This window comes from Poecilia latipinna, unplaced genomic scaffold (genome assembly GCF_001443285.1).
Source record: "Poecilia latipinna isolate Pla-1442-1.1 unplaced genomic scaffold, P_latipinna-1.0 Scaffold1536, whole genome shotgun sequence".
NCBI lineage: Eukaryota > Metazoa > Chordata > Actinopteri > Cyprinodontiformes > Poeciliidae > Poecilia > Poecilia latipinna.
Window position 1 is genome coordinate 29,216 of NW_015114152.1, and position 10,399 is coordinate 39,614.

Here is a 10,399-nt window from a genome sequence, read left to right on the forward strand (position 1 = left end):
AGAATCTGAGTCGCTGAATGGATCTCTGATGCTCACACAATAGGTTTCTATTCAGAATAAAACCGAAGACGACTGAAGGTATGAGATTACGCTATATTGGATTTCAGACGTTTTCGACAGTAGCAGATCACAGATTTCTACGGCCGAACTCGCGAAAACGCAGCATGCGAGCTCCTGTGATCGTCTTAGTTTTTGTAATAAACTGAGCCAGTGATTTCTGTGTTAGAGGTCTGGGATGAAAGTGATTCGCTGTCACGCTTGGATGCCAGGTTATCACACACCTTCCTGCTCCACAATCCCATTCAATCTCTTTCTCTCATTTTCACTGCTGCGAGCCTATTTTACCATGTCGGCGAGCTGCTTTCCATTTCTTGCTACACCGCTGAGAACAAGATTCAAGGTTAATTCGGCTCATTAAGCTGGTAAAAGTGACTCTTTGCAAAGTAGTTCTGTGTTTCTTGATCTGTTTTATTTGATTTTGTTTTCCTTTTGTGCTGTCTTTGTCCGGGATACGCCCATAACACCATATTTACCCAAGGAGGAGAAGCAACAAAAAATTCCTCTCCAGCCTTTGAGGAACATGTGAAAAAAAAGGCCACAACCAAGAAACTATTAAATCTACGGCTATTGAATGTAGCAGGGTGAACTTGAGCCACACACGTTTTAAATTTCTTGCATTACTCTAGTTTTATTTGCCAACTCTTAATCTTAAATGGGTGGAGCTAATGGAATTAGCATTTTGAAATGGGGTTTAAAGTTTGAGTGCTATATCCATCCCAAAACCAGTTTGGATGTGTCTTTGGGAATCATTGACCAACTGGAACATCCAATCCATTCTTTTCTTCTGAAAATACTTCCTAACATTATGACCAAAAGCTAAATTTTACACGTGTTGTTCGTTAAAAGTGTAAATATTTCTCTTTTATCTGATGTTGAGAGTCCAATATGATTTAAAAAAATGGTTTGGATTCATAAAAAGCTCCCAAATTGATGTGTGCTTCTGACTGGAACTGCCTCCAGCTATCAATGGGGGAAATGCATCTTAAAAAAATCATGTCTTACCATTTGAGTTGGGTGAAACCTGCGTGGATCCCCATTTAACTTTGAAACTTCTACATTATTCACTGGCTTACGAGACATTAATATGACCTCCCTATGTAGCCATGACTAAAACAAATTGTTGACCTGATCGTCATGAGTGCTTTTCCTTATCGCTCTCTTCTTTTCTCGTGTACGCAGGCTGTTAATTTGGGGATTTGTGCAGTCGGCTATTAGGAAGCAAATGATTAAGCATCTCACTGCTTCCTTTCTGGTTGTTTGCTGCAGTGCTAGCTTCTTTCACAGTCCCATATTTGGGTCTAAATGAGGAACTTTTCTCGTCTTTGTTTGATGATAAATTGAGTCTTTCTGAGCCTCATAACGACGTGAATTCTCTTTTCCCCTACTAAAGCTAGTCGGCTTCTTCCTGTGGCTAACACAAGCCCAGTCAGTCCTTTGTGGTGTCTGCTGTATGTCAGCGGACTCTGAGGTTTGTTATTCGTTTTGCCATGTTAAATGGAAGCCCTGGTGGGACGAGCTATGAGCCTGTTCAGGCTTCAGACCCCCTGCGTGGCGTCTTCGTGTCATGTCAGCCTCTTCAAGCGCGCTGGCCGCTCCTCTTAAGATTAGGCCACTGGGCCATGTAAGATCCTTTAGAAATTAGGCTTGTACGCCCTGCGGTGGCAGCTACGCAGATGCTTCAGTTTCCCTGGCCTTAATTGAAGGATTGTCACAAAGTGAATGTCACACTGTTCTGCATTATCCATTCGCTTTCGGATAAATTCAGGCTGTCAGCCAGTTTGCTTCGTTTAATATCTGTCAAAGCCATTTCCAACATTCCAGGGATTTCTTTGCTGATTAACTTGATCCGTTTGATTTGTGGTGGATTTTACCAGTAGTTGGGTTTTTTTTAAGCCCTACTCTCTTGTTAAAGGCTTGCAGAGATACTTTCAACCTTAAGAAACATTTTTTTTAATCTGATCAAGACGACGTCTTGAACTCCGTCCAGGTCTGCCTGATAAGATCTGACCATGACTCTGCTTGGCTGCTGCTTCTTTGAGTCGGCCGTTGTGATTTCATTCCTCTGTTGATTTTTTTTTTACACTACTGATTTTCTTTTTGTTACACAATACAGATAAAACATGGAGAGCTAGGGAGACAGCAGTGAGGTACTGGTTTTGGTTGATACACCGAGCTAAAAGGAAAGACTCTAAAACAAAGTCTAAGGAACCATGGACCTCACACTGTGCTACTTGTTGTACTTCCTTTGTTTTCAAAAGAAATGTTATTATTGTTCATGGTGCATACAAACTAATTTGTTGTGGCTACTAGCAATATAACAATATATTTCTGTGCATGTTGTACTTTCAGATTCTGTAGAAACATTTTTACTAAATATAGTTAAGCATAAGGTTTATTGAGAAACAAAAATTCAAGAAAACTGTGTTTTATGTTCGAGTCGGCCATATTGGATTTTGAAAAATCCCAAACCTTCCTGAGATTCCAGTTTCTAGGGTTGTTTGTTTGCATAATTACACCTCATCATTCAACCAACCAGGTAGTGACAATGGATTATTATTATTATTATTTATTTAATTTTTTAAAACATTTTTATGACTTGACGCTACAAATGAAAAAGTCCAAATTGTTGTACTAATGTTTTAAAATGTAGACCAATACAGTGGTGCTTGAAAAACAATATCTACCGAGCTGCTACCCTTTAAAAAACAAAAAAGAAAAAAAACTCTGTTTTGAGAGATATTGCAGCAGACTGAGAGCTCACCCAACAGATAACTTTTCTTAATCGATTTATACCACTTTTGTGCTTCCCTGCATTTTTCTCCAGCAAAGCTTCTGGAGTGTACCTTGAGCATCACCTCTAGCTGTTTACTGTCCTCAGCAACCATTGATTCGATCTTCATACATCTAAGCTGTTACAGCCATTGCATGAATACAGTCTCCCAGAGCTTAAAGCTGCTACCTTTGAACGAAAGAACTCTGACAAAATCAATACGGAGTGATGAAAGAAATCTTTGTAGTATTTCTTTTTAAGTTCCTCGCTATCATAAGTTCACGGTTTTTTCAGCAACATTAGCTCTTCAGTTCTGAAAGTACTTAGAAATGTAATGGAAACCCAGCCGGTTCTCAGGATGACTAAGAGCATCCATGACAGTCTGTAGCACAGTCAATAAATGTTTGGCAGCTTGGAGAAGGAGACTTGGCTTGGTTTGTAAAACATGAGCTGCTCTCAGGCTCTACGGGTGCAGATGATAATGTCTGAGGAAGCAGATCACAGTACTGGTTAAACAGGCTTCATTTCTACAACAGCTGTGTTCATTTCTTCACTAACTTACAAAAAGAAACCCCCCAAAAAACACAATATAATGAAATGACAGCTTAGGAAAACTTTTAAACATTTAAAAAATGTAGGTTGAGATTTATTTTTTGTTATCTAAGTAACTGAAATTTTTGTTTTGGCTGTTAAAGCACCAAAAATCTGCTACTGGCAAATTAAGCAAGCCATCTACTGCCACCAAGTGGGCATTGGTGGATATAACAGGTAGTCATATTGCATAGAGTCGTTTGGGGATAAAAGTCGTACATTAAGAAAGTTAAAACAAAAATGTAGGTAAATATTTCTTAAAATTTAAGACCCTACATGAGTTACCACAAGTAAGTTAACTTGGTATCTTAATAAATTATATTTGTTAAACATACAGTTAAGACCAAAATTATCCATACCGTAGACTATATCTAACAGAGAATCTGTCCAGGGAGATACAGATTAGTGTGATGGCATGAAGGTCTTCCAATCACAAAATATGAATGTTCAATATTATAAGTGGAAACTTTCTAAAAAGCTCCTCATCAGTCGATAAAGATTTTTTCAACTGATTTCTGAGAAGAAAATAGATACTTTTCTTAAAATTTGATACTACTTTTACATTGTTTTACATTTCATTTCTTATTAGAAGCAAACTTCCTGGTCAATCTCACATTTCTTGTCAATCTACTGAGAGTATGAATAATGTTGGGCTTCAAATTTTGGTTGAAAGTGGCTTGTTTGTTAAAAGAAGTAACACGTTTAAGGAAATGTACAAGTGTAACGCTTCACCAAATGTAATTCAAGACTAAATATACAAAATCTAGATGTATTTAGAAATGTAAACTACTTATAACACATGGACTTCTGCAAAGCACAGAGAAGTAGATCCAAAATATTTGACACAGAGCAACATCTTTTATCCTTGAAACACATTTTGTGTGAAGCCCTTCCTCTCTTTTGTAGGTCATGCTAACATTCCCTTTCCCCCTCTCCTCTCTCTGCAGTGTTCATCATGGCCACTGGTCTGCTGGTGTACCCTTTTGGCCTTAACTCCTCACTGGTCCGATCTTTCTGCGGAGACGCTGACATCTACTACGCCGGCGAGTGCCAGATCGGCTGGGGCTACATGCTGGCGATCGTTGGAGTCATGCTCACCGTCTTCTTGCCCTTTTTTGCCAAATATGCGCCGAAGGAGCAGCTGTCCCCCACCCCGCTGCCCACTCTGTTATAGTTCCATCTTGTTTTTCCTCTTGACCACTTTATATGTCCCGGGACATGATGTCCTGAGGAGACACCTAGCAAAGCTCCTGGGAGAAGCTCTGCCCAGCTCTGTTTTCGCTGAAGCTGAAAACACACACATGCATAAAGAAAAAAACAAAAAACAAATGCTGTCTTCCTGCTTCTGTAATGTTATGAACTCAAATTGAAGTCATTTAAAATTCTTTTTAAACAGCGAACTTTCTGTTTTGTTTTTGTTGAATGAAAGCATATAACATTCCGAATGGAAGCATGACGCTCTGTGATTTCAGCCACATTAATGTTTCAGTGCAAGTTTTTTTTTAACTACGAAAGCTTGACGAAGAGGCAATAAGGACAGTTCGAGGATTTCAAGGAAATTGTACAGACATTTGAACCTTAAATGAGTCGCCTCTAGAATGAATTGGTCGTAAATAAATCCATGGGAACTCTGAAGTTCTAAACAACTCTTTAAAGTAAGAACTTTGATATTTGGAAGGTTTTTCTTTCTTTTTGCCCTCTTCTCTTGGGACTTGAATTGACCAGTGGGAGTCAAAACATTGTTCAGCTTTCAAAGACTGAGTTCAGTTCCTGACGCAAAGAAAAGGATCGCAGACGCAGCATCAAAACCACTGAATGGACAATTTAAAGATCAGTTTCCTGACCTAAAAGGAGGGAAATCACAACGAGGGGTGTTGTTATAAGATAAAGGAAAAAGACAAAAAAGAATAATAAAAAGATGTTGAACACGCTGCGTGTTTTTGTCACCCTCATCCCCAGATTTGTTTGTGTGATGTGCTTGTTTTCTCTGCCTACGACACCCGATCCTAAACTTTAATTCAGGAAAGAAAATGTTGCAAAATGCCAGGAGATGTAGGGATTGTGTCTAAAACTGCATGAAAAGATGGGCTTTGTTAATGGTAGAACAGCTGATCTAGATTTTCAATGTGATCTGACCAACTTGTGCCTTTTGACGTAACAAAGACAAGTTTCATACAGTTATCAGGTATTGATCTCTCTCTGCTGAAAACTGAGGATTCTGTTGTGTCATGTGACGTGTTTTTTCTCTTCTACTTTTCTTCTCGGTGGTAAGGTGTTTTTATGTACTTCATGCAGTGTGTGTGATTCATAGCTTGGAGAAATGCTGAAAAGATGTATTTGAATCCTTGAGGATAACAGCAGCCAAGAAAGCGGCGCGCTCGTTTTAAATTATCCCCCTGAAATGCTTCTGCAAATTATTGAAGAGGTGAATCACTCAAGCTGCTTCGCGGAGCGGCTACAGCGCTCAGCTAACATTAATTCTCTGAATCCTTTTCTTTCTTTTTTTTTAACAAATTCAGTGATTTTACATTTTTAAGCTGGCACACGATTCGAAATGATATGTGAAATATGATCCAGTTTCTGCTTTTGAAGTTCTGGTATAAAATATCCACAATTAACTTTTCCTGTTCACTGCCAATTTCTTCCAACCCCACCTCCATTTTCAGCGAGTGTTTAAGATTCATATTCAGTTATTGTTCAGAGTTTTACTAACAGACTAAACCTTTAAATAACTCCCAATTTGGGCTTCAATACTGACATAAATTGAAAGATTAACATGACTTTGTTGCCATATTTCAAAGCTAATGGGAATTAGAAATGTAAGTAGTGTACTGGACCTCATACTGTGTGTGACTGGGGTAGCGACGTTGGACTCATTCCCTTATTTGTTGGACAATTATGTGTAAAGTCTCAGCACTGGTGGAAAAAAAAAAGTGTTTTGTAGAGAAAATATGTTGATATTTTTTTTTTCATTGTGGAATTTGACTGTAAATAAACTAACTGTTGTTGATATCACTTTATTCCTAACTGCCCCGTTTTTCAGTTTCGGATAACTGATTGGTTTTAGGTTTTAACCGAATTCATTTGTGTGTTGTTTTTGTGGCATTTCTTTGTAATAAAACGAATTTCATAACTTCTAAAAAACAGACGCTTTACTTTCCGTTATATTTGTTCACAGAAAACTGTAGAAACAGGAAAGGAGAGCATGTAAATGTTAAAACAATACAAGTATGGAAGCTGCAACCTTGAGGGAAAATTACAAAAACAATATTTTTGTTAAAGCGACCTTTCTTTTTCGACAAACTAGAGCATATGGAAATGTTCTTATGAATCTCACATGTTGACTGATGACGACAGCCGCCACACTGCTAAAACACACAATCTTAATTAAACTTACTCTTAAATTTTTTTAGTTTGAGAACTACTAAACTGACTTGCAAGTAACTTTTCAGCGAGATAAAGGAGCTTGTTTTAAGATACTAACATCTTAATGTTGATAAAATCGCTCTAGTTCCACTGGAAGAAAAATCTTAGGAGTGAAAAAAATCTGCCAGTGAAACTAATACTCTTTTTTTTAATTGATATTAAATAGTAACTGACTCAAAACAAGCTCCTAAATCTTGCTGAGAAGTTGCTTGCAAGCCAGTTTAATCTTATTTCAAGTCTAGTAAGATATCTGCAGTAGAAGCTGGACAAACAATATTTTGCACCATTTTGTGCTCAAACTTCGCTGAGTATCTTGGCCAGCGCTCTCATTTCTGCGTCCGACACTTTGACGGCTTCCAGAGCGTTCCTCTGCTCCGACGGCTGAGCGGCTCGAACGGACACACATATCAGGACGTCTCTGCTGCGGTCGTAGTTGCCGACGCAGCGATGGACCTGACCTCGAATGAGGCGCGGCAGCGGCTGCTCCTGACGGACATCAAATGGAGGAAAAAACAAAAGGAAAAACAGTAAGGCTATTTCACTGTGCTGTTTATTTTGTCTGAAGGTTTTTGAGTTTGATGTGATGAGAGAAGATGTTAATAAAAATTATTATAATGACGCCTCATAGCCACAAACTTCAGTATATTTCAGTGAGATTCTGTGACAAAGTAGAGTAGCTGCAAAATAAAAGGAAAATGATAAACTTTTAAAAATAAAAATCTGAAATCCAGGAATAAGTTGCTAAACATCTGCATAACTACTAGACTGAGTTTTGTGCTAGTCACATGAACAGTTTTTAAAAAGAGCAAAATTTGCAAGCAAATGTTTTTTTTTTTTTTTTGTTTTTTTTTTTTTACATCATTGGTTCAAATAAATTGCACAACCGTCATATTGAACGTAGCTTAACTAAATATATATTCGAACAGAGATGCGCTTGTTTACATTTGATTTCAAACTCACATTTTCATAGAAGACACACTGCAGCACGTCCTTCCCGTCTCTCAGTAGAAAGCTCTTGGCTCCGTAGAGCCCCAGAGTGACTGCAGAGTCCAGAGTGGCTGTGGGGAAAAGTCACAACTTGTCTATTTAAAGGTGTTTAGAAATATCGCAAATGAGCTGTAAGCAGAAGGAACTTCATATTCCCTAACCAAATATCTCAAACAAGTAAGGAATTTTATCTTTAAACTGGCTCCAGTGTCTCATTCCGTTAATAACTGTGGTCAGGATCCTCAGGGAGTTTTCCATAGGCTGCTTCGCTGGAACACTTTCCTTCTGAAAACAGCAAAACAATCAAAATAGCGCACTGTAAGTGATTATTTCAAGATTTATGCGTGTAACATGCAGAATATGCTACTTCCTACCTCTTTTTTGGTTGGTTTAGCTGTTGGAGGTTGATTCGAACTCTTTTTTGCGATAAAGTTTGATTTTTGAATCTCAAAGCTGTTAGTAAACGTCCAGGACTTGGTAGGTTGCTGTGCAGCTCGGGCAGGCGGCACGCTGGGCGGAGGAGCTTCAGGAGGAGGAAGAGGTCTGGACTGCTGGGAAAACTGACGTGCAGGGAAGGTTTGTTTGTTGGACGACTGCTGAGCCGTCTGAGAGAACCCTGCATGCTGTGCTGGCTTGCTTTGGGGGTTCTTGTTGCCATAGGGATGTTGAATTTGGCTATGTCCGGGACTGACACCGGAGCTCGAAACCCACTGTCCGGCTGGATTGCTGGACTGACCCGTCATGGAGCTGAAGCAACACAATAATGATATTTTAGTAATTTAATTAAACGTAAAAAAAAAAAAAAAAAAAAAAAAAAAAAAGCAAGTTTCCTTATTTTTGAATGAAATGGGTTGCCTTCATTTGCTTGTCATAAGTTATTGCATTGAACATTCTGTAAACGATCCCACTTTTTTTCAAACACTTGAACTGTTCACAACCACATGAGTTTTTGAGATTCTCTTCCTATGAAAGCAATGCAGCTAATAAATTCTGAATATAGCATTAGCATACCGCTTTACTTTGATTGTTGCTGTGTCATAAAAGTTTTCACAAGACATTCTGATGGTCAGAGAGTCACTGAAAAGCACCTCTTGGCCCCGGCTTTGTATGGATGTGCTATGGGTGCGTAGGTTCTCATTGTAGATGGTCCAGGAGCAGCTCTGTTGCCATACTGCTGGGGTTTAGCATACTCCGGGACACCTTTTCTGTTCCACTGATGGCTTTGAGGAGCACTTGGAGAAGAATCTGAGGCCTGGTAACATTCATACGTAGCTGAAAAGACACACAATACATCCCAAGAGATTGAAAACGTCTCAAAGGTAGTCTGGTATTGTTAATATTTTCTGTGAATGTGCCGCCACCTAGTGACAGAAGCGTGATTACCTGAGGGGCCTACACCAGCAGCTGAACTGGTGCTGGCCATGTATTCACTTGGTGAAAAGAACTCATTTTCACCAGGAACAGATTTCAGAGGAATTCTATTTCTCTTCCTCTGGTTAAAGAGTGACAAAGGCAGGTAGCCTAACAGAAAAAGCAAAGGAAACACTTTTTACCAATGTTTACCAAGACAATTGGATGGGGGTGGATGTAGTTGCCCTATTTTTTTTTTTTTTTTTTTCAGAATAAGAAAGCAAACCTCCACAATACATGAAAGTACATTTGTGAAATGACATCTTTTCATATCCGGTACAAACTACGCTACTTAAAAAAAAAGATGTTGCATACAAACTATCCTGGAACAATACCTTTTTTTTTTTTTTTTTTTTTTCATTTTTTTTTTAAATGAAATATTTTTAACAAACCCGTTGCTGGTCTCTCCAGCTGCTGTTCCTGTCTCCTCATGTTTGGCCACTAAATCCCGCTGTTCTTTCCGCTAGCAGATGCTGACAGTATTAGCAGAACGAAGAAGGAATAAACAGAAAATATATATATATTTTTTTAAAGATAGCTCTAGTGTGTGTTGGACATTACTGATACAAACACAATGCGAAAAGTACTCAGTTACCACGTTTCAAGCCGTTTTTAATCGTTATACAAGTTCAGCAAAGATTTAGTGTAACATTATTACCGTGAGCTATACCTTATGCTAGCAAATTGCATTGGCAAGATTGTTTAACTTAGAAACAGGTGTGAAATGTAGCAACAGTTTACTTTTATTATTCGTTATTGTTTTAAGTAATTAGTGTACATATAACTTGCTCTTCTTACCTAAAGTTTGCAAGGTAGCCGAGGAGATAATGACGCAGTTTATATTTCAGTTCAGTACCTTGCTCCACAGGTTCACGCGCCACCAATAATGATGCGTTCACGGTCCGCAAGTAAATTCGGGGCTTCGTAATACAGCTAATTACGATCCTGGCTATTTCAGAATCATATTTTTGCACATTGTTACCTTTCATATCTATTACATGTGGCCTCCACCAGGGAAACTATTGGTTCAAATGACATTATAAAATGTTTTGATGCTATGGTATTTACTCATTGTAAATTATGTTTTTTTATGAGATCTTTTCAAACAAACTAGTATTATTTTTTACTGTTTTGATGAACAAAATGTAATTTTAG

At 38.4% G+C, this 10,399-nt stretch overlaps 1 protein-coding gene across 4 annotated transcripts; it reads right to left on the reverse strand.

Moving 5' to 3' along the window:
* Positions 1–4,925: 4,925 nt before the first annotated feature.
* Positions 4,926–10,148, reverse strand: spata22 (spermatogenesis associated 22). Of its 4 annotated transcripts, none has more exons than XM_015058369.1 (8): positions 10,043–10,148; positions 9,637–9,717; positions 9,218–9,355; positions 8,923–9,106; positions 8,209–8,581; positions 7,996–8,119; positions 7,808–7,905; positions 4,926–7,333 (listed from the first exon to the last, which is right to left on the reverse strand). In XM_015058369.1, exons 2-8 carry the CDS (start codon positions 9,674–9,676, stop codon positions 7,142–7,144), a joined length of 1,149 nt encoding a protein of 382 aa, XP_014913855.1. In that variant the 5' UTR covers positions 9,677–9,717; positions 10,043–10,148; the 3' UTR covers positions 4,926–7,141. The 4 variants fall into 4 exon arrangements, with proteins under 4 accessions (XP_014913855.1, XP_014913856.1, XP_014913857.1 ...); XM_015058370.1 differs by having other exon boundaries at positions 9,637–9,707; positions 10,043–10,130; XM_015058371.1 differs by lacking the exon at positions 9,637–9,717 and having other exon boundaries at positions 10,043–10,123.
* Positions 10,149–10,399: the final 251 nt, after the last annotated feature.

What these genes read in the sequence shown, in the direction of transcription:
- spata22 (XM_015058369.1), bottom strand. Translation starts at nt 9,676, where the DNA reads ATGAGGAGACAGGAACAGCAGCTGGAGAGACCAGCAACGG. An exon ending in GCTGGAGAGACCAGCAACGG is followed by an intron (nt 9,356 to 9,636) that starts GTTTGTTAAAAA and finishes TTTTTCTGTTAG; the next exon opens with GCTACCTGCCTTTGTCACTC. An exon ending in CTAAACCAACCAAAAAAGAG is followed by an intron (nt 8,120 to 8,208) that starts GTAGGAAGTAGC and finishes TGCTGTTTTCAG; the next exon opens with AAGGAAAGTGTTCCAGCGAA.